The 23,121-nt window shown below is 48.9% G+C and overlaps 1 protein-coding gene across 2 annotated transcripts; it reads left to right on the top strand.

Moving 5' to 3' along the window:
* The first annotated feature begins 15 nt into the window (after window positions 1-15).
* Window positions 16-19,447, top strand: Gtf3c4 (general transcription factor IIIC subunit 4). Of its 2 annotated transcripts, XR_010045959.1 has the most exons (6): window positions 16-515; window positions 6,147-7,964; window positions 9,667-9,797; window positions 12,654-12,742; window positions 14,335-15,134; window positions 15,766-19,447. XR_010045959.1 is itself a non-coding variant. In XM_003470805.4 (5 exons), the coding sequence occupies exons 1-5, from the start codon at window positions 171-173 to the stop codon at window positions 14,397-14,399; spliced, it is 2,448 nt and encodes an 815-aa protein (XP_003470853.2). In that variant the 5' UTR covers window positions 16-170; the 3' UTR covers window positions 14,400-19,447. The 2 variants fall into 2 exon arrangements, 1 of the variants encoding a protein (XP_003470853.2); XM_003470805.4 differs by having other exon boundaries at window positions 14,335-19,447.
* Window positions 19,448-23,121: the final 3,674 nt, after the last annotated feature.

Below are 23,121 nucleotides of genomic sequence, written 5' to 3'. Positions count from 1 at the left end.
GTCGCCTGGCGACGGCCGGGTCCTTCCTGGCTCGGCGGCGCTGGGGGCCTGAGGGGAGAAAATAGCGGCGGCCGAGGGCGCTGGGGGCGGCGGCCGCGGGGCGGAAGGTGCGCGGGACGGCCACGGGGACTCGGCCCGCCCCGGGGGCCAGACTCTGCGCCTGAGGAGAGATGAACACGGCCGACAAGGCCCGGGTGGGGCCTGCGGCCGACGGGCCCGCGCCGCCGGGAGAGGAGGAGGGCGAAGGGGGCGGGAAGGAGCCGGCGGCCGACGCAGCCCCGGGGCCCAGCACCGCATTCCGCCTCATGGTGACTCGGCGGGAGCCGGCCGTGAAGCTGCAGTACGCAGTGAGCGGCCTGGAGCCGCTGGCCTGGTCGGAAGACCACCGCGTGTCGGTGTCCACGGCCCGCAGCATCGCTGTGTTGGAGCTCATTTGCGACGTGCACAACCCGGGGCAGGACCTGGTGATCCACCGCACCTCAGTTCCCGCTCCACTCAACAGCTGCCTCCTCAAAGTAAGTCCTCTGCTGCCGACCTGCTGGGGTCGCCGTCTGGCCCCTATCCCCGCGGCGCCGTCACACGTCCCCAGGGAAGCCCAGCCAGCACCTGGTTCGGGGATCCCCGAGCACCCTGCTGCACCCCAGGGCTGTGAAGGGGCCAAGTCGCTGCAGCTTTAAAACAAACAGACCAACACCTTGCGGCTGTTTGAGCCGTTCCCCGGATCACTTAGCGCTCACGACAGGCTCGTCCAGCTTCTGCGCCCCCGGCCCCGGGTCTAGCGGGCCGCTGCGCTGATTGCTTTTGGTGTCTCTTTCTGAGACTCCACCCCCTGCTGACCCAACCCGGGACCTGCCTCTGTCATCGCTCCTTTTGTGTGGGGCCTAACTTAGCATTCAGCCTAATTTAGCTGGTCTTGTATCCTTCTTTCGCGCCTCGTTTGCTTTGGAGAAGGAACCCCGTCCTGTTTTATTATTTTACCTGTTTCAGCGGTTTTATGTGGGTTGTTTTGGGTTTTTTTTTTTTGGTCTTTTTCATTTTTTATCGGTACCCGGGATCAAACTCATGACTGCCTGCTTGCAAGGCAGGCACTTATGCCGCTGAGCTAAATCCCCAGCTCCGTCAGCGGTTTTATGTGAATGACCCCCCTCCCCACCTCACCTTGGGGTAAGAGGTAAATCATGACTTGCGTTTGTTTTTTTAGTTTTGCTTCACTAGTGAAACGTCTCTGAGATGTAGACATAAAAGAGGATGCAAATGTAATACTTACACCTCCACGTACAAGGTCTCTGAATTTGGGACCTTGAACCTCATCTAACCTAAATTTTCTAATCTTAGAACTTTAGAGTTTCTAAAGTTTTGCTGTTTTAAATACAATTTTCAAGTCCAGTTTTTAGAAAGTGCTAGGATAGGACACCGTTCCTTTTAGTAGCTTAAAAGTAGAAAAACTTCTCACATATCCTTGACAGTATGTGATGTATCAGTGCGCATTCATTCCTCAGTGCATGAACAGGTACCGGCCTTGATGGGAATAAACCTCTGTACACAAGAGTCCCTGACCTCATGGAGCTTATGTTCCTTGATACGTTATGAACAAATTATCAGGCAGTGATGAGTGCTGTAGAGGTTTGTCTCCACATGCAGCTTTCTGAGCTCTTTAACTCTGGGCAGTTACTGGAGTCATTAATCGTGCATGCTGATGATATCCCCTCATCTCTTTTTCTCATACTTGGTTCCAGTTTCAAACACAATTTGATGTTGAATTAGGTAACTGGGAAGCTTGTATGACTAAGCCCCGTAACATACTCTTGAAGAAGACATGAATGAATTGGTTCAAATATAAGCAAATCATGCTGGCCGTGCTGTGTGAATTGAGACATGTGCAAGGTGAGGCCAGAAGTGTTTTAAAAGGTGGGACCTCCTTCAATAAAAGGGGTGTCCTCCATTGAGAAGGAGCTGTTTCCATGGGTGTTCATATGCACACCATAAAAATAATGATTTAACAGTAAGTCATGATGTAAAAGAAAGAAACTCCCGACCTGCCAGATGTCAGGTACGAGTACATGTCCTCAGAAATTAAGGAATGAATCTTAGGAACAATGGAGGTTAAGAGTGGAATATATTTATTGAAACAAAGCTTCTGTACAAGACAGAAAGAGTCCTGAGTGGGTTGTCAAGCCCCTGTCTGACTGCCTATAATATTTTATCTAACTTAGCTGCTTATGTAACAGTTACAGCTGGGCATGATTGTGCACAGTGTAATCCCAGCTCTTGGGAGGCTGAGGTAGGAGGATCACTTAGTTCAGGGACAGCCTGGACCTTGTTTAAGAAAAAAAAAGCCAAAAAAAGAGAAAAAAATAAAGTAAGTTACAATTTTCCTGTTGGACTACTACTAATTTTATTTATTTATTTATTTTTATTTTCAGCTAAGGTCTTGCAGTGTAATACAGGTCAGCCTTGTACTCCTGAGTGCTGGGATTACAAATTTGTGTCACCACACCTGGTTTTGGATTACTAATTTCATGTACTGGGTACTAAGCTGTATTCGGTTCCAAATAGGATCAGACATTGTTATTAGGAGCCTTGGAAGTATTATTGCCACCTGCTACGTTACATTGCTGTCACCTGTATTTGGAATCTCATTCCCTGCCCTCAGGAAGCTTACTATACAAACTTCAGATTAGCTTTCAATTGCCAGGTTCTTTTTTTAGGGGTGTGGGGTGAGCCAGGAATCAAACTCAGGACCTAGCGCTTGCCAGGCAGGAGCTAATTGCCAGTTTCTTACTGAAAGCTTAACTTTTAATAGTATTAGTGATTGCTTGGCAACTCAGTGGTGCAGTGAAATGATTGGCTTTGGGCAGGCCTTTGGGAACTGGACTTTTGTGTGGTATGCTCCTTTGGTTTCTGAGTTCTTGTTTTCTTTTCTTTTTTTTTTTTTTTTTTTTTTATCTTTTTTATCTTTTTCGTTTTTATTGGTACCGGGATCGAACTCACGACTGCCTGCTTGCAAGGCAGGCGCTTATGCCTCTGGGCTAAATCCCCAGCCCCTTGTTTTCATTTGTTAACTAATTTTGTGATAGGGAGAATTGGAGGGGGTGAGGGGGCCTTCAGCGGGGTAATTCAAGTATATTGCTGTGTTAGAAATGACTGCATAAGACCATTCGGCTTCCTTTTTGGTCGCAAATTCTTCCTTCAGTGAATGGGATAGACAGTTGCTTGAACTTCCTTTTATTTTATTCTCTGCTGCTGCTTTTGGTTACAAATTCTTTAAGTTTACTTTGGTTCTGCAGTACCTTTTATTTGTAATAATTTTAACCTCGTCTAAAGATTATTGCATACAGTACTGTAGGATTTGGTGAACAATTTTTTATCTACCCTTTAGTTAGTATACCACATTGTATCTAGTCTACATTTTACATATTTGTATTAGGTGTCACTAATAGTTGCTTAATCCTCAGAATATTAATACTTATCATCATAACTAACATTGAGCCTTTTGCGTATTCTGACTTACTTGACATTCATAATTCAGTGAGATATATATTATCATTCTGTGTTATAAATGAGGAAATTAAGGCCAGAATATGTAAGCAGTTTGTACCTCACTTTGAATCGAGCATGTAATAATCATTTGAATCCAGGAAAACTGGCATCATAATACAGATTTTTTTAGTCATGCTGTTTTATTATTTCTTGTTTCAAATTACATTTCCCATACAGAGCTCAGGACTTTATTACCTTGCTAGCCATGTAAACCTTGTTTAGGTGGAATTTACAATCTGTGTTGCCACAATGGATCTAAACTGTAGTCATGAGACTACCTTAAATGCTTTTCAGAAATTAAGATATGCTGTCCAAAACACCATTACTAGGATATTCTTTTAAGAGCATAAAGGATAATAATTCCCCCAAAAAGTTGCACTTAAAAGTTTTTTGGCCAACTCTGATTTTAAAGTCCCTATAGAATTCCGCAGCCCAAGGCATTTCGTGTATTACTATGACTCTTCTAGAAGGAACAAGTGTACGGGCCTTTCCTAAACTTACTTGCAGGATTAATTTAGGGACGTAGTGTCTTGTGAGTCACTTCAGGAAAAGTTAGCTGGTTCGTTAACTTGGCGAGAAGCTTTATAGCTGCCTTCCACTCTCTGAGCCTGTGCTGGCACCAGACAGCGACAGCGACAGCGTTAGCAGGAAAGAAGCTAAGACTAGGCAGTTACCCTTTGCTAGGTTCTTATCAACACTGCTGTCTCACACCCTGTTGTTTGTTACTCTGCTGAGGAATTTTATTCCTATTTAGGTTTGACAATCTGTGTATATTTACTACTTGGAGGATTAGTATTTTTCTGTTTTTGCAGTACTAGGAATTGAAGCCAGGGCCTCTGCATGGAGCTTTTATCTCTAGCATTTTTTTTTAAATAAGGCCTCACTAAATTGATAAATCAGAAAACCAGAGAGGAACAATTTATCTCCAGTTGCCTAAGCTTTCTTTAGATGTAATTGGTGGTTTTGAGTTAACATTTTTCAAGTTCTTTCTGTGTCCCGGAATGTAATGTGCTTGGGAATTTAAAGTCATTTAAAATGACTTTTTTATTGTATGTATGTATAAGCATGCCTTTTGGTTGAATTCCCTTTTAATCATACTGTACCCTTTCCAGTTTGAAAATCAGCTCCTGTTACAAAGGAGATTGACACTAAAAAGAAATTAGAAGGTTTTTCTTTTTTTCTTTTCTTTTTTTAAAAAACTATTTCTTTAATGACAGTGGATCAAGCAGTATCAAGTCCTTCTTGCTTGCCACGTTACAGAAACCATCTTTTGGTTGACCTCTGCCCTTTTTTTATTCTCACTTTCCCAGCTGTTTTTTTTTTTTTTTAATGGCTGCAGATCCTTTTTTTTTTTTTTTTTTTAAGTCATTTACGTCTCCCTCCCCTTTCACATCTCCATAAAATCTTTTTAACAGACTGTCACACAACCAGGCTAGTGAGAAGTGATGGACCTGGAGGAAGGAGATGTGTGAAAGCCAGTGACCTCTCTCGGCCTCATAGAGAGGGTTAGGCCTGCTAGGGCAGATGAGGTATGGACAGGCAAAGGAATCAGGAGATGCAGTGTGGGAATGTTTAGGAACGGGAAAGAGAGCTGTCCAGTTGGTACTGTCTTGCTGTGTTGCAGTGCCCAGTCTTTTGGCTTGCCACACTGGATAAAGAAGAATTGTTTTGGAGCGCATAGGTGATATTGTGAAGTAATGCAGCCAGCCACGTTTGATAATTAAATAAGAAAGCGTGCAGGTCCATTTGGTCTCCACAGGTTGGCAGTAACCACTCTTTTGCTCATAGGGTTGCATAAACATAGGACACATTTGTGTGTGTGGGTTGCTTTTCCACTAGCTGTGCGGCAGGCACAGGAAGCAGTTGGCATTGGGCTGCCCCTTCTCTTACACAGCGTTCCATGTTCACATGTGAAGTCCATGCTCAGGCACTGTGCAGTTGACTCATGAAAAAGATCACGTAATAGTGTTACAGGCATACAACCGGGAGGTCACATTCCCAGCTGTCCGGGGCGGCATGTCTCCAGGCTGTGTGCTGGGCATGACTGCTTGAAAGCATCAGTAGACAAAATGATTGGTGCTGGGTGTCTGTCATTTTTAATGAGCTTGCAGAGTAAAACATTTAAACCTGACATTTGTATTACCAAGGTATTTAAAAATCTCACTGAATCAAAGATGAATATAGGTGCATATTTTCCACACTTTTTAACACCTTTATTGTCTCCTGACCAGCTTACTCTTAGGAGTCAGCTACATCTCAATTGCGTATGTCAGGTCTAAGAAAAATGTGGGAACCAAGATAAAAATACTCTTTTTTTAAAAAAAAATCCCAGTATCAGGAACCGAACTCAGGACCTTGTGTGTGGTAGGCAGGCACTTGCGCCACTGAGCTATATCTATGCCCCTAAGATAAGGACAACATTTATTCTAGTCCTTTCAAAAACTGCTGTTTCCTTGTGTAAATATTCACTTAGTCCTTAGATGTATACTCAATATTTTAAACACATGCCATGATAGAAATAAATGAATTGATACAAAATGATCATGTGTGAATCAGTTAATACAAGTGGATATTTATTTTACCCTTTCTGTATCTCTTATTTCCAGGTCGGCTCAAAAACAGAAGTTGCAGAGTGCAAGGAGAAATTTGCCGCCTCTAAAGACCCTACTGTCAGCCAGACTTTCATGTTGGACAGGATGTTCAACCCCGAGGGGAAGGCGCTGCCCCCAATGCGAGGGTTCAAGTACACTAGCTGGTCTCCCATGGGCTGTGATGCGAATGGCAGGTGCCTCTTGGCTGCTCTGACCATGGACAATCGCCTGACTGTGCAGGTGAACCTCAACAGACTCCAGTGGGTCCAGCTGGTGGATCTGACTGAGATTTATGGAGAGCGTCTTTATGAGACTAGTTATAGGCTCTCTAAAAGCGAGGCCCCCGGGGGGAACCTTGGGGATTTTGCTGAGTTTCAGAGGAGACACAGCATGCAGACCCCGGTCAGAATGGAGTGGTCGGGTATCTGCACCACCCAGCAGGTCAAGCACAACAACGAGTGCCGGGATGTTGGCAGCGTGCTCCTGGCTGTCCTCTTTGAAAACGGAAATATTGCCGTGTGGCAGTTCCAGCTGCCTTTTGTGGGAAAGGAGTCCATCTCTTCCTGCAACACGATCGAGTCAGGAATCAGCTCTCCTAGTGTCTTGTTCTGGTGGGAATACGAGCACAACAATCGGAAGATGAGCGGCCTTATTGTCGGGAGTGCTTTTGGACCCGTGAAGATTCTCCCCGTCAACCTCAAGGCGGTCAAAGGCTACTTCACGCTGAGGCAGCCCGTTGTCTTGTGGAAAGAAATGGACCAGTTGCCTGTGCACAGCATCAAGTGTGTGCCCCTCTACCACCCCTACCAGAAGTGCAGCTGCAGCTTGGTGGTGGCTGCCAGGGGTTCCTATGTGTTCTGGTGTCTTCTGCTGATCTCCAAGGCAGGCCTGAATGTTCACAATTCCCATGTCACAGGCCTTCACTCGCTGCCCATTGTCTCCATGACTGCAGACAAACAGAACGGAACGGTGTACACCTGTTCCAGTGACGGGAAGGTGAGGCAGCTGATTCCCATTTTCACAGACGTGGCACTGAAGTTCGAACACCAGCTGATTAAGCTCTCTGATGTGTTCGGCTCGGTGAGGACTCATGGGATCGCGGTGAGCCCCTGTGGTGCGTATCTGGCCATCATTACCACCGAGGGCATGGTCAATGGCCTCCATCCTGTGAATAAAAACTACCAGGTCCAGTTTGTCACTCTCAAAACCTTTGAAGAGGCTGCTGCTCAGCTCCTGGAATCTTCCGTTCAAAATCTTTTTAAGCAGGTAGATTTAATAGATCTGGTACGCTGGAAGATTTTAAAAGATAAACACATTCCTCAGTTTTTACACGAAGCTTTGGAAAAGAAGATTGAAAGCAGTGGGGTCACCTATTTTTGGCGCTTCAAGCTTTTCCTGCTGAGGATTTTGTACCAATCAATGCAAAAAACACCCTCCGAAGCCTTGTGGAAACCTGCTCACGAGGACTCAAAGATTCTGCTGGTTGACTCACCTGGGACAGGCAATGCCGAGGATGAGCAGCAGGAAGAAGGCACTTCCTCCAAACAGGGGAGCAAGCAAGAGAGGAGCAAGGAGGGTGACACAGAGGAGCCAGCGGATGACTCACTGCCCCCCTCAGGAGACTCGGGGACCCGGGAGCCGATGGAGGAGAAGCTCCTGGAGATCCAAGGGAAGATCGAGGCTGTGGAGATGCACCTGACGCGGGAGCACATGAAGCGTGTGCTGGGCGAGGTGTACCTGCACACCTGGATCACGGAGAACACCAGCATCCCCACTCGGGGGCTCTGCAACTTCCTGATGTCTGATGATGAGTACGACGACAGGACAGCGCGGGTAGGTGTCCAGCAGCAGCCACCGCAGCTGCAGAGTGTGCTTTCACGAATCAGTGGCCTGGGTTATGTTTCTAACACTGAGCTTTCAGGTTGGCTCTTGTTAAGGGAGAGTCTTACTGTGTCCTGCAGGCTGGCCTTGACCATATGTAGGCCAGGCTGGCCTCAAACTGAGCCTGCCAAATGGTGGGATGGCAGATGTGTGCCACCACAACTGGCCCAGAGTTACCATTTTGAAAGTAAATGATGGGCATGAGTGGTAGGGGAATCAATAGGAAGTATGGGTTAAGGCAGAGGACACACCCATAACACACACAGAGTGTTCTGATAATCCTCTTGTGGGTCCTTGGCTGAGAAGCAAGGTTTGCGCAGTGAGATTTCCAGGCTCTAGATGAGCTGGAGGAGGTCGAACTCCCTTAGCAGAATAGCCTGAGGTGTGCAGTCACCCCAGTAGAAACACCATACTCAACACACACTCCCGATTCTATATTACAGGAGTTTCGTGTGGGATTCAAAGAGGGAAATTTTCCGTTTGAAAGGATTTGAGGTCTGATTTTGGTCAAGAAGAGTTTATATGCAGGCTGTGGTGGCTCACACCTGTAATGCCAGCACTCTGGGAGGCTGAGGCAGGAGGTGGAATTTGTATTTGTAAAATACAGACATAGAGTAAGTAAGGCAGCTGGCTCCCCAACTTCTAAGCCACTACAAAGCCCTTGGAAACTAAGTGAACTAATTTTATAGACTCTTCCCTAAGAGGTTAAGTGTAAATGGATTCAGAACTTGGAAGGATGCTGTGTGCCAGTAGGAGAAGATGACCTCCCAGGCCCCGCAGTGACAGTGAATGAGGTGTTTGGTTTTTTCAGCAAAATAATGAACTAGATGTTTTCACACATTGATTCTTTTTTCAGGGAGGTCTTTTTGCCATAGGGTTTCACTATATAGTTCAGGTTGGCTTTGAACTTACTTTATAGCCCAGGCTCACCTGGTATTCATGGGGATCTTCCTACTTCACCCTCCCCAGTGCTAGGATTACAGGTGTGCACCCCCACACCCAGCTCAGATTTTGATTTTTAAGGAGTGTTTTATTAATAAAGCAGCAAAAGGCACAGCCAAACTAAGGACAAGGCCTGGAGCGTAGCCCTTTGCCTGTCTCAGTGCCATCTAGCCCACCTGGGTAGGTCCGTGGCCAGGTACAGGCTGCTAGGTTGTTACTGGTCACAGGTCTTTGAGCCACAGAGTAGGGAATTATTTTTTCAGTCCTGGTTATTTACTTTGTAAGTGTTTTTTTTAAAAATAGAAATCATGTCACAGAGTTAGCAGTATTATAGTAACATTTTGCTTATAATTATAAATTTTCTTTAAAGACAAAACATAAGTAATAAATCCTTGCTTCTCACAGAACTGTGTTCTCAAGCAACTAAACCAAGGCGTGCAATACAAGTTTGGTTTTCAGAACAGGTTTTCTCTTGGTAGTTCAAGTTCACCCTCCTGTCACGGGTCTCTGAATGCATTCGTAGCACTCAGCTCATCTATGCAGGTGACGGGCTTGCAGCCCTGCAGCCTCTCACAGCAAGCTGGCCCACGTGGAAGTAAATGCATGTGTCCGCCCCTGTCCAGCTCTGCTTGGTTTCCATTTTGTCCTTATGGTGGGCTTTGCTTCAGGAGGCCCTGCGCGTCCTCATGATGCTGACTGCTGTGTCTACCAGGTGCTGATCGGACACATCTCCAAGAAGATGAACAAGCAGACGTTCCCTGAGCACTGTAGCTTGTGTAAGGAGATCTTGCCGTTCACAGATCGCAAACAGGCTGTCTGCTCCAATGGGCACATTTGGCTCCGGTAAGCCGTCCTGAATTTTAGCTCCTGCTCTTGCTCACACTTGCGCCTCGGTATCCTGCCTGCTATAAGTGTGTCTTGGTGATGTCACCCATGCTGTGTGTTAGAGAAAAGCTGCTGCTTCCCTAAGCCTTAGGGCTCTTTTTCATCAGTCTGGCTAGAGTAAGAGGACCTTAAGGACAGATTTAAGGCTCAGGCCTGTGGTTGCTGTATTTATTTTGGTTACATTGTTTTACTTTGAAGCAAAGAAATTTTAGATTACAAAATGGTATCTGTTGAAGTCAGTAAGCTTGCGTGTATAGTTTTAGCCATTAAAAGGCTTAGATAAAAGGCTTGGCCTTCTCCCCTTATCCCTAGTCTCATGTTACAGGCAACCCTGTTGCATCCTGACCTTACCAGACTTGTGAGCAGCTCCTCCCTGAGGCACTTCATCAGTTGCCTCCCAAGACCGGGGGTGTGTGTGTGTGTGTGTGTGTGTGTGTGTGTGTGTGCGTGTGCGCGCGCGTGTGCTCTTGATCTTCCACCTGCCTGGATGCTTTATTCCCCACTGTCTTTGCTGATCCTGCTCTTCCCTGGGTGGCCACATGACATTTGCACTCCTGAGCCCATGTCTCCCTGCAGTCCAGACCTGCTTGTCTAACCCCTGTTCCCAGACCAGCTGTGTGGAGTCCAGTGCTTCCCCCACTTCCTAAACTGATCACTCTAACTATCTTCCTGCTTTGCCTCCTCCTTTCCCGTCCCTCCAGTTCATTCTCATGACCTGTGCTTGTGATTCTATCCAGACATTTTCAGCTCCTGTATCCATCCCTCTGCTGAGCTCTCAGTGCCTCCCCACTTCAATGAGTAAAAGCTAAAGTCTTACGGGGCCCACAAGACTGAGCAGCTTGGGGCCCCTCGATTCCTTTGCCCTTAAGTGGACCTCATGCGTGTTTTTCCTCCTAGCTGGGGCATTCCAAGGAAAACCAGCCTTGTTCCTCAGCTGCTGAAGCGCCCTTCTGCTGCAGGATGCCCATGGGGCTGATCCTCCTCCCTGAGTGCTGTTTTGGCCAGTGGCCTGTGGCTCCTCTGCTGCCACTGTCTCCCATCCTCTTCTGGCCATCGTACCTGAGGCTGTAGCATCTGTACCCTTCTCCCTTGCTTTATTTTTCTCCAATTAGTACTTTTTTTTTGCTTTTTCTTTTTCTCTGTCCTCTGGAATAGGAGGTACATGGGGATCAGGACTCTAGGGTTCTGTTCACAGCTGTTTCTAGTGTCTGGGCCATGGTAGGTACTCCATGGCACAGTTTTTAAATCTACTTCCCCCTGAAACCATCCTAACAGGATACTACACACAGCAGGCACTGATTCCTTCAGTTTCACCGGCAAAGCAACCAGAAGCTTGGGGAGTAAAGACATTTGCACAGGGCCAGGGATGTAGCTCAGCAGGGGAGCATTTGCCCAGAGTCACACCTGTGGCTTGTGACAGAGCTCAGAGCCTGGCAGGTGGCTGCAGAGTCTATGTGAGTGAGCGCTACATGTTACTGTCTCCCTCATGGGTTCTTTCACAAAATTCTGTCTCCATTTTACTGCCAAAATTAGTGCCAGAAACACCTTGGTGATTTGCCTGGGAATGAGCGTGTCTCAGACAGGCTCCTGTGGGCTCCACACAGGGGGAAGCCGCTTGGTCCTTCCCCCGTGTCCCCTCCCCTCTGCTTCAGCCCCTTAGCTCCTCAGCGGAAACCCTCCTGTAGGACCCTGCTCATTGCATTCCACCTGCCTCCCTGGCCGATCCTGCTGTGGGTGTTTGGTGACAGTCACTGGCTGAATTGAACCTGCAGGCATTTGTTAGTCTCGCTTCTCTTTTTGCACCGTTAATTTCATCTTCAGTAACCTTCAGGGTTACTTATAAGGATTGTACAAGACAGTGGATGGTGGCTGGTGACCCAGTCGGTAAAAAGAATTTACCCATAGACAGGAATATGGGAAAGACAAGAGCACCCTGTCTACAGGAATGGCAGGCGAGTTCCCAAGAGAGGAGCAGTGTGGTCGGGTGGGAGACGGGTTTTATAAGGGAACGAAGAGGCGGAAGAGTCCAAGTTGGCAGAGGAGACCCTCAGCTGCCTTTGCCAGGGCATCTGGACCTTGTTAGTCTTTTAGGGACACCTGTATTGTAACTACAGTTGTACATCAAAGTTGCTGATTCTCAGGCCTCTTGAGTAGGCCTCAGAAAAGGCTCTTTAGCCTTAGAGAAGAGCACCTGTGTACTTTAACCTGTTTGGGAAAGATACTATTACATCTCTGGCAGAAAACTGGTTTCTGGGTTGGCTTTCATCTCATGCTGGTTTTAGTCCTCATTCATATGGTGCATTTCGACAGTCCAGTACATGCTGGACTGAAGTGTGGTTTCAAAGAAGTTTAGGTATGGAGAATTTTAACCCTGCTGTCAGCATCAGAATGACTTTTGGCATAACACATGATGGAGGCTGAGGGTTTAGCTCACTGGTAGGGTTCTCGCCCACCATGCACAAGGCCTTGGGTTCAATTCCCAGCACTGCCAAAAACAAAATCAGTATATCACAGGATCAGTTTTTTATATAAAGAGCTGAAAATGTATGGTAGGGACAGACCAAATTCTTTCCCCTTGTTGCTGTCACAGAGCAGAGCCACAGTGGCTTTTGAATTGGAAGCTTTGCATCTCTTTGCTTAGTACCCCAACACAGCCACTTCTCCTCCACTGAGTGTGGGGTGGCGCGGGTTTGTCCTGCACAGGAGGGTGGGGCAGAGGTCCATGCTGGAGTTACTCCGGCGCCTGCTGCTTTCCCGAGTCGGCAGAGCTCCAGCGAGCCCTCTCCCGTGACGGTACAGTCTGTCTTCTTTCAGGTGCTTCCTAACCTACCAGTCCTGCCAGAGCCTGATCTACAGAAGATGTTTGCTGCACGACAGCATCGCTCGGCACCCAGCCCCAGAAGGTAGGGCTTCCTAGGCCTCGAGCTGCCAAGCGCCCTGCTGTGGGGCCGGGCAGGCTCCTGTGCCCATCGCCTTGCTATTGTGGAGGCAGAGCTAATGCAAGTGGTCATGCAGTCTGTGTGCTGTACTGGGGCGCGTGAGGGAAGGGACCTGCCTTGCTTGCCTGCCTCTGAAGGCAGGTTGTTCTTGCAGGCAGCATCAGGGCTTGCTGCAGACTGCTGTAGGACTGTGACTGTGCATCAGCCCCACACCGGGTATCGTGTCCAAGGGCAGCTGTGCTCCCAGTCGAGCGGCCTGCCTGGGAACCACTGCCCTGGTAGCCACGAGGGCCTTCCTCTTGCTTGGTCTATGTACTCTATGCTGGTAGCCCTGCCCACAAGGTGCCCATGTCTGTGTCTTAGAGGATGGGTGGAAATCAGGTCACCTGGCAAGGGTTAGTGCACAGTAGCTGTGAGAATATCCGGTTCTGGCCGGCGCTTCATTGACCTCGTACTTTGACCAAGTAAGCTTGCTGGACTCAAGTGTGTCTAGGGGCCCTTCATGATCTCCATGACAGAAACAAAAAGTATTGCAAAGCTCTGTCCTTATTCTTCATTTTTGCTTTCAATTCACTGAGGATGTGTAATTCTCAGGAGTTGGTTCGCTACTAGCTTGTGTTCTGATGAAACTCTTTCCTGTGGAAACAATAGCCATACAAAGAACAGGAGAATGAATGTAGGGAGCCTGTCTCCCCTCACCAGCTTCAGAGAGCGCAGCTCACAGCCTGGGCTCTGCCTCACCAGCACTGCTTCTGGTCTCTTTTCCCTTTTTAAATTTCCTTCCTATGGATTGAACTCAGTACCTTCCCACTGAACTGCACCCCCAACACTGTCTGCCTGTCCTTCTGCCTCCTACTTACATTTTGAGACTGGTCTCATTAAGTTTTGAAGTTGCCCATGCTGGGCTCAAACTTGTCCTCCTGCCTCAGTCTTGCAGAGGGCTAGGATTGTAGGAACACACTACCACATTCAGCTTCGTGGACTTGAAACCGCATTTTGGGGAACTTTTAAGATAGGCACAGCCATTGAGAACTGATGTCGTATTTAGGCAGGGAATATGGAGAAGAGTGAAATTTAAAACCAGAGAAACCACGCTGTTGGTTTCGAGTTGATCCCTTCCCCTCTTGGGGGAGCGTGAGGAAGTCTGGTCCCAGAGGGAGCGCTGGGCTCCGGCTGAGCACTGCATGGGCTGCAGGTGGAAGACAGGGGGTGCAGGCAGGGCAGGGGTGCCCCTCGCAGTCGGCACATTGCTAGTTCTCCACCTGGTGATATTGCTCTTACTGTCATTTTTAAAGTGAGGGTGTCCTTTAACCGACACACAAGTGGCTCTGCGGCGTGTTTGTGACCCTTACTCCCCGTCTGCTCACACACATAGCTTTGGACCCACAAATGTAGTCCAGCCTTGTCTCATGCTGGACACTGATGCCCAGAGGAGGGAGGTGCTCTGCAGGGACCCAGAGTCAAGCTGGTGTGGCCTCCTGACGCCCAGGGTCTTGCACAGCCCGCCTGCCAGCCCTCGGAGGCCTCGCTTGGTGCCACTTGTCTTTCCTTTGCAGATCCGGACTGGATTAAGAGGCTGCTGCAGAGCCCATGTCCTTTCTGTGACTCTCCTGTCTTCTGAGTGTCGGCGGTGGAGGAAGGAAGGGCACGAGCTCATGGAGGAGAAGGCTCGAAGCCGGAGGAGCAGGCACAGAGGGAGCCTGGTCCTGGCCTGAGAGACGCTTTTGTGACCGTGAGGAAGGCCTCCTGGGAGCTCAGCGTTCAAGGGCCCGTGCCATCTCCAGGGCCATAGGATATCTTTTTAAATGACCGGATGCAGAGTTAGAGTGGTTTCAAGACAACCCTTAGCCCAGTCCCTTGCCCAGTGAAGAACACTTATTTTTCAGGTGTCTTGATGCAAATGGTTTCAACAAAAGCAGTGTCCTGTCATTTCTAGGGACATAACAGTCTCTCCTAAGGAGCTTGAGTAAGGATCTCGCCGGGCTGAGTGAGACTTCCATCCTTGCTCTGGTCCGGAGCCACACGGCGCACAGTGTCCCCATACCAGCAGGTGCTCACAGTTACGAGCCGTGCGCACACTGGCGTCTCGCGCTCTGTAAATAACTGTAGATTCGTACCCCCAATCTTGTTTTCATGCCTATAGAGAACGCTTCCCTAAAACTATATTTTTAAGAAGTCAAAGCCAAGACTAAACTCAGTTTTAACCTAGCAGATGGTCAGGTGACTATGAGAAGTTAATAATGTGACTGACTTTTCTCTCCTGTGCCATCAGATTTCCTGATCAGCTCCTAAATGTGTATAAAGAGGTCCAGTGCTCCTGTTCTCTCGTCATGGCCCTGCTTCAAATTGACCTGTGGTAACCTAGATATTTTGTGTAAAAAAGAAAATTTTCTTTTTAGTATGAAATTGAAACTTGAGTATTTTTAATGTCAACATTTTCAGGCATCACACTGGGTGTCTGGGGGAGTCTGCCTGGGACTTTGGAAAGGTAGAGCCTGGTGCTGCCAGCATATGCGGCTCGGCCGCCCGGAGCCTGGTGATTGTCTCACAGGGAGCCTTGATACTTGGAATACAAGTCTTTCCCTGGGGGCTATGAAGAGAGACATCAGACTTCAGTTTTTGACTAGTCCTCTTAAAACCTAAAATAAGACATTCTGGAATTAGTGTTCCAGGATTTTAAGAGTATGTGTCCAAGGGATTGGTGCTAATTAACAGAACTTTAATAGACACCTTCAGAAATGGTGTGTATTTCTGGAAAGTTGAATGGGAAATACAAACAAATGAAATGTCGTACTTTTTAAAAAATTTTTTGAGATGATCTGACTCTCTGATTCAGGCTAGCCTGGAGCTCACAGCAATCTTCCAGTCTCAGCCTCCTGAGTGCTGGGATTACGGGTGTGTGCCACCATGCCTGGCTCGTATTCATATTTCATGCTGTCTTTGCCTGTTCTGACATGATTTCCTGTTTCTTTATTTCATATTTTTAGTGGCAGACATTTAGTCCTCACTTAGAAACATCTTGCTGTCTGGAGACCACTATAAGAGAGACACACAGGCCACAGCCCGCTCCACTCCTCCCCCACTGCCTCCGGGTCCTTGAGATGAGCCCCGGGAGCCACTCCAGACACTGCTCGGAAATGGCTTGTTCCTGTTCAGATTGTTGTGTTGTCTCCTGCCCATATTTGCTGGAGTAGTTGCTTGTTCACCTCATTTCGGTGGTGATTTCAAGAAAGTACTTATCCAGACTTGAGGCAGCATGGTAAATTGACTTTCAAGACATGGAAGCAGGCAGCGTTGAAATCATGAGTGAAACCCATGAGCACAGCCGAAGTCACTGTGCCTGCAGCGTTTGCACTTTACAATAAATGACAGTAGAGACTGAAATCATGGCCAGGAACTGTTGCATTTTTAATAATCATGGCATGCTTAATGCCACTTCTTTATTCCAAATCAGAGTCTGTAGGAGTTTGTTATTAAAACTTACATGACGTTTTCATTTAAAGCAGTTGTGCAGTTTTGAGAAAATTCAGCTATGAAAGAGTAACCAGAAAGGCTCTTCTCTGAGCTTATGTTGTGTCTGGGAGTAAAAGCACAGCGGTTGTACCAGAGCATGGATCTCCACAGGGGCTTGGCCTAGAGGCGTCCTCAGCACTCTGAAATCCAGCCTCAGCCTTGCCACCCCTCACCCTGAGGCTGACCCTGGAGCTGGGCTGCTGAGAGGAGGTTTCTGTTCCTGGCAGCCTCACAACCCAGTGTGCTTCTGGATCCCCCTTAGTGTGGATCAGCGTAGCCTTGGAGAGGTGCTGGTGACACCGGCATTTTCTGATTGCCTTCCAGTCGAACCCTAGCATACCCTAGGCCTTCACAGGTTTGACCAGTCTGGTGGATTTCAAGTTGATTTCAGCTGTGGCTGTAATAACTGTTTCAGGAGTGGGAGAAATAGTAGAAGCGACATAGCTGCCTTGCATTTAGTGTGGGAACAGAGGTTCTATATGATCGGGCCTTTCGGGCTAGGTTGTTACCTTTCCAAGTCTGATTTCCATATGTGTCTCACATTTTTTCTGCCCGGGGTTAATTTGTTCCCATTATTCTAGATAAGGAATTGATAGCTTGTTATGCTTGATATTCATGCTGAAATCCTCCTGTGTCCACCACCCAGACTTCAAGCAGTCTCTGCCTACTGTTATATCTGCCAAAACTACCAATTATTTTTCAGTGTCAGGAGTTATTAGGACCACTGGCAGAGCTCAGGGTTGAATGTGACATTTTTCTGCTTCTTCCTCTTAAGTATTGAGAATATTTTATGTTGCAGTATATATGTTGAACCAATTGGCAAGTTTTAACAGGCTTAAAGAATGTTAGAAGGTGATGGTTAAGTGTGAAGATATGTCTGGTTTTAATTACCGTGGCAGCAAATAAGATGCAAAGGAGACCGCTGCTTCCTGGTGCTTGTTAGGAGAGGTGGTTCCTGAGCACCTGCGCTCCGGCAGCTGTGGAGCCGCTTGGAGTCACTCGCCTTGCTGCAGGTGGACGCACATCCTGTCCTCGTTGATGCCCACAGCGCCCTGCCGCAGGGTCTTCCCGCCTCCTCTGTGCCCCACTTGCTGTTCCCATCCTTTCAGCCCCTCCACTGGAGGTGGCATCTAGGGCTGATGGTCCCTTTTGAAAGCAGAATGGATCAGGGCTGTTTGTCAGATGCTGCCCAGGACACACCACCCTGAACCTGCACGCTGGCCTTCTCTAAATGCTAGGATGTGGAGTGGGTCCCTCTGCCTGGAAGCTGCTGTCAACCAACACCATAGCCTCCTCAAGCTGATGGTGTTGGTTGTTAGCAGGCTGGCAAGTTCTTTCTGGTTTCTTTAGAACTTTCAGTGATGTGTTCCCAACTGCACGTATAGTCACTCTGGGGGAGATGGATCCGGCTGAGGGGGGCGGGGGGCTGGATTTTAGCTTGGTGGCACCCATCGCGGTGTTCCCCCCCAAGTTGAGGTACAGTTCAAGCTCAGACGAATCCTCAGCATTGGCATAGGCAACAGCCAGGCAGAGCCATACGCCTCTAAGGAAGGTGTCGCAGGCTGTTGTGACTCTCGGAGACTCCTTGCCCTGGCTGGAGTCTGGCCATCCAAGGAGACCAAGTCGGCCCAGAGCCCATCCAGGCTGGCAGGTGTGAGAGATGCCTCCAAAGTGCCCAGCTAAAGCCAGCTGTTTCCATTTTAGTTATTGGTGAAAGCCTGTGGGCACCCATGGTCAGGTTGTCCATGTCTGGGGCTCTCATGATGGTCAGTCAGGCTGAACCGCCCTTGTGAAGCCAGGAGATTTCTGAGACCGACCCCTGCTCTGAGGTTTATCTGTGGCGGGAAGGGAGTGCTGCGCTCAGTGAGTGTCACCTGTGTCTCAGTCCTGTAGCTTCTCCACCCCTGAAGCACTGTGACCCTGCTCCGAGGCACAGCTGGAAACCGTTAGAAGGTTGCAGCCTCCCGTCTGCTTACGGGTGTTAGGTGGTAATGCTTCCTGAAAATCAGTGTGCTGTGGAAACTGATGCATTTATCAGAGAAATGGTTCCGTGAGGAAACCTTGTAAAGCAGTAAGTCCTTGTGGTATGTTAATATTTTTCCTTCAGCTCTTTATCTGATCAAGTAGTTTAGCTATTATTTGATTTTTGTTTTCTGAGTCCTATCTTGTAGCTAGAAGACCCAGTATAAAATGAGGGTCTGTCTGAGTTATTTTTCTTGTTGCTGGGACAAAATACCTGGTACCTAAGTTAGAAGAGGAAAGGTTGCTTTGATTTAGAGTTTACGGAGATTTCAGTCCATAGCTGGCCGGCTCTGGGGTGGGGTGGCAGAAGGCAGCGAGCACGCAGCAAGCCACCACGCTACACTTCCTGTCCCTTACAGCCCCTCCCAGGGGTAGGGGCCCTAACTCCCACCCAGAACTGTGCCCAGCTAAGCAGTAGAATAGTTCAGTAGCCACACACCTTCGCCCCAGCATCACACACCAGGTCCAGCTGCCTCTCACAAAGCTGCTCCTGTGGCTGCACCGGCCTTTGGCATAGACTCGAGCTGCGCCGGGGTTCTAGTCAGTCGTGTAGAACGGTTACATCATTCACCAGGTCTGTGACTCTGTGTCCTGGGCGTGAGAAAAATTCAGGGAGCACGTGTGGTACAGGCCGCCCAGCTCAACACTGAAGTGGGCTGGTGACATTCAACCCCAGAATCTCATTGGTGAACGCCTTGTCTTTAAAGTTCCTTACCCTGAAACCTGTTACTTTCATAGAGGAAAGCCTGTGTGATACTCAGAGCGGAGACACTGTGAATTTGATGAGCTTATGTTTGCTGACAGATGGTAAGGTTAAGTGTGTGCTCACTCGCTCGCTCACTGTCTCTCCCTCCCCCCCCCTCTGGTACTAATGAAAAATTAAATGTAAAATGTCCTATGAATTACGTCTTTTTCAAAGCTTTGGCTCAGATTTGTATGTACTTTGATATGTCAAATGAAAGTGAATATCAAACTTGTTTATACAGAAATAAGACTAGAAAACTAAGTCTGTGTTGTGTATAGTGATATATATTTTATGTTTACCCAATGCCTGTGCTAAACTTTGTGCTTGGCTTTGAATTACATGTATGTTTACACCTGACATTTTTCAAAATAAAAAGAAAAACAACGCTATGGAGAGGAGTATTTTTTAATTCTTACCATTCAATTAGATGTGTTTTAGACTTTTAGTGTTTTTAATAAGGAAGTTAAATAGTAACACATTTTGCCTAAAACACTGCCCATTGCAGGAAAGGCGCTTGCTTCTCTCCCTATTGTTATTAGCATAGGGTGAAAGCTCTTCCTGGTGGGTTTGGTGTCACCTTCCTGGTCCTGCGGCACCTGACAGGCAGTGCCTTGTACAGAGCGGGTGCAGTGACATGCAGGGCGAGTGACGCCCTGGCCACCCCTCTGAGCAGGAGGCCAGGCTCTGCCTTTGGCCTGTCCGGGTTTCTGGGGTTAACCAGACAGTGCCACAGCCGCAGTGCTCTTTAACCTTCTTTTCCTGAAGATAAATTCATCACAGGTCAGTCCTGACCTGTGGTGTGGTGCCAGTGATGGACAGCTCTCAGCTCTTGGCCAGTGTTCCTGCTGAGGCTTCTGGGAGGTTTGCGTGGGGAGGAGCACAGGGCAGAGGGAATGGTACTTGGGGCAGGCTTGTCAGTACCCAGCCCCTTCTCCCTGGAGGAGGGGAGAAAGGTCCTCCTTTGCCAGTGAGAGGTTGCTGGCTTGCGGTTTTTTCTTGCTTCAGCTTTGTTGGGTTCACCTCCGTGTTCCTGTGTTCTGGTTCATACAGTCCCATGTTCGAACACGCACTGCTGTGCAGAATTGCACTTTGTAAATGCGTGATGACCTCAGATACATTGTTTTGTATGCAGATCTGCTAAGTATTGTTATTTTTGACCACATTTTTATTCAGAATAAATAGCAGAATTCCATGTGTTTGGCATGACTGTTTCATGGGGTGCACGGTTTGGGGCCTGAGAGCCTCCAGCCAGAGCAGAGGAAAGAGGGAGCTGTGTCGGGAACTGCAGGGTCCTCCCGGTGGGTTACAGAGAAAGTGCAGGCAGGAGTGGGGAGCTGCCAGCAGCACACACAGTGTGTTAGCTGCCCCTCCCCTCCCTCCCTCCTGCGGCCCCTCACCTTATACCGCTGGGCTACGCCACAGCTCCACACCAACTATTCTGTTTTGCCTTTTCCTTGTTAGCTGCCCAGGCTGGCCTCAGACTTGCCGTCCTCCTGCCTTGGCCCTCTGAGGGGCTGGGATGAGATGTGTACACCACTGCACCTGGCTCCTGTATCACAGACTCTTAAGTGTCAGTTAAACTGTCCTGGTGAGGAGCGGGACACTGGCAACAAACTGCCTCTGAACAGGCACAGTGTGGTGTGTGTGGGATTTGGGTCTGGGACAGCTCGGCCTCTGGGCCATGGTGTCTGACTGTGGGTCCCCTATGCCCAGTAGAGTGACCCCTAGTCCTGTAGAATCTGATTGGCATCAAATCTGGGGGAGCCTGAGAGCTGTACTTCTCATCCATCTGGTGCTCCTCCCGCTCAGCCAGGGTCTGTACCCCTGCAAACTCGGACCCTGCTGTGTGAGCACCTGTGCCACCTGCTGCCCTCGGCTGGACCCCTGGGCGGCACCTCTGGCCTGGGGGATGCGCCACCCAGGCTGCATGCTGACCTGAGACACTCCCGTCCCACACCAGTCCCTTCTCACTTGATGGGGACAGGGTGGGCTTTCTTTTGAGTTCATCATTTTCTAAGGAGCACAAGCAGAGTGGACCCCCACGACGGACCTCACTTCCTCAGACTCCCTTCTGTCTGCCTGAAGACTGGGTCTCCGGCCTCTGTGCAGTCATCAGGTAAGGTCATTGAATAAGAAATGTCCCCTGGATCCCAAATTCTCATCAGAGAAGCAACCAAGAAGGAAGAACAGGAAAGCAGAGCCCGAGTGGGCAGCAGCCACACAAGGTGAAGCTCTGAGAGATTTTGAAATAAAAGATGACAAGAGTAGCAGATAAACTGGGAGATGAGAAGCCGTGTGCGAACAGGGGAGACAACGCAGCCACGTGGGCCTTGGCAAGGGATGCCGCCTCTAACCTTGCATAAAATAGTAAAATGTGCAGTGAAACTCACAGGGTGGGGGCAAGAGCACTTAACAGTAACCCAAAAAGCTGGAAAGGAAGAGCAGCGTAGGGAATGGAAATACTGAGACAGATCTTCACCCAAACAGGAATTACGTTAACTGTAAATAAACTAACCCAAGTAAACCAGATCGATTTAAACAAGTAAAAACTTGGGTTCTTAGATAAATATAGAACATCGGAAAAGACTGCAAGGATGGAAAAGTGTACCGTAGGACCCCTAACCAAAAGGTAGCTGATACTGCTTTAACATACAAGAAGCCAGAGGCTACCATTTGTGTCCCCAGCCTTAATTTCCCTCTTATGTGCATTTTAAACCCAAGGCACAGAGCTCTTCTTTAAACAGTCTGCAGGCTGGAGGTCCAAGACCAAGATGCCACAGAGTTGGCTTCATCCCCTGACTGCTTCTCTTGGCTTGTAGGTGATGGCTGCCATGTCATCCTGTGTGGACCTGGCCTCCTGAGCGTCATACGCACAGGGAGAGGGAGACAATGGACTGGTCTCTCCTCTTAGCAGGGCCCTGATCCCATCAGGAGGGCTCCGCCTGATGACTTCATCTATTCCTGGTCCCCTTCCAAGGGCTCCGTGTCCTAATGCCATCACTGGAGATGAGGACTTTGATCACGTTGGCCATCTGCCTCCCCACTGGACCCAGGTCTCCTCTGGCTGAACTGCCACATGGTAGGGCTCTGTCGGCACTTCCTAGGGTGCAGCTTCCTGTTTAGCTGATGAGCACAGCTGCCATGTTTTAGGGAGACTGGGTGGGGTCGGGCCCACACCGGCCCAATCAGGCCCCGGGCTGATCCCTGGCGTCACAACAAAGTAAAAGCCTGGGTTATGGCACTCACTTCAGCTTTGAGACCAAGACAGGCACAAGACATTTATGTTTAGCTCCGCCCTCTGCCTCTGAGCTTCCTAGCAGCTGCTGAAGTCCCGGGGATGGCATCCCGACAGGACAGCATGGCTCCCGGCCTGTGGCGACCCATCTGCAGGTCCTCTCCAGCAGCAGCCAGCTTGCTCAGCCTCGCCCTAGAAGTGTGGGGAAGGGAACACCCAGGGTGGGGACAGTGCCTCCCTCAGCAACCCACTATCCGCCTTCAAAGGCTCCCCCTGCCTGTCTCGCTTCCATCACCCCTTTGGGTCATTTCCCAGATGAACCACCTGCACCCAAGTCCCCGCTTTGGTCTGCTTCGGGTGGGTGGAGATGTAGAGGTCTCCTTGGGCTACTGATGGAGATGGGCCTCTGGAGCCCCCCAGCTAGCCAGCTGCAGCTCCCTCTGGTGGGCGTGAGGCCTGGGCACTGCAGATGCTGACAGCACAGCCAGGTACCCATCCTGCTAATGACACTGAGTCCAGCGTGGGCACCTGTGTTGGTCAGCTTTCTGTTGCTGTGATGAAATACCTGAGAATAACAACAAAAGCAGGAAGGGGTTATTTCGACTCAGGTTTTCAGGTTTTGGTCCACAGTCAGCTGGGTGTGTTGCTCTCCCCACCCATGGTGAGGCAGGAACCATCTCAGTATGGTGGGAAAAACAGCTGGCCTCATGGCGGCCCGGAAGCAGGGCAGGTAGAGAGCCAGAGAGGAAGGGCTGGTGGCCAGATGAGGTCATGCTCCATGACCCACTCCCGCAGCAAGGCCCCACTCCTGCTTCCACCTCCTGATGA

The sequence above is a fragment of the Cavia porcellus genome, unplaced genomic scaffold, assembly GCF_034190915.1.
Source record: "Cavia porcellus strain 051 isolate PalLab524CR breed Dunkin Hartley unplaced genomic scaffold, mCavPor4.1 scaffold_49, whole genome shotgun sequence".
Classification (NCBI taxonomy): domain Eukaryota; kingdom Metazoa; phylum Chordata; class Mammalia; order Rodentia; family Caviidae; genus Cavia; species Cavia porcellus.
This window is presented reverse-complemented; position numbering and strand designations above follow the sequence as displayed.

What these genes read in the sequence shown, in the direction of transcription:
- Gtf3c4 (XM_003470805.4), top strand. Translation starts at nt 171, where the DNA reads ATGAACACGGCCGACAAGGCCCGGGTGGGGCCTGCGGCCGACGGGCCC. An exon ending in AATGGGCACATTTGGCTCCG is followed by an intron (nt 9,798 to 12,653) that starts GTAAGCCGTCCT and finishes GTCTTCTTTCAG; the next exon opens with GTGCTTCCTAACCTACCAGT. An exon ending in TCGGCACCCAGCCCCAGAAG is followed by an intron (nt 12,743 to 14,334) that starts GTAGGGCTTCCT and finishes TTTCCTTTGCAG; the next exon opens with ATCCGGACTGGATTAAGAGG.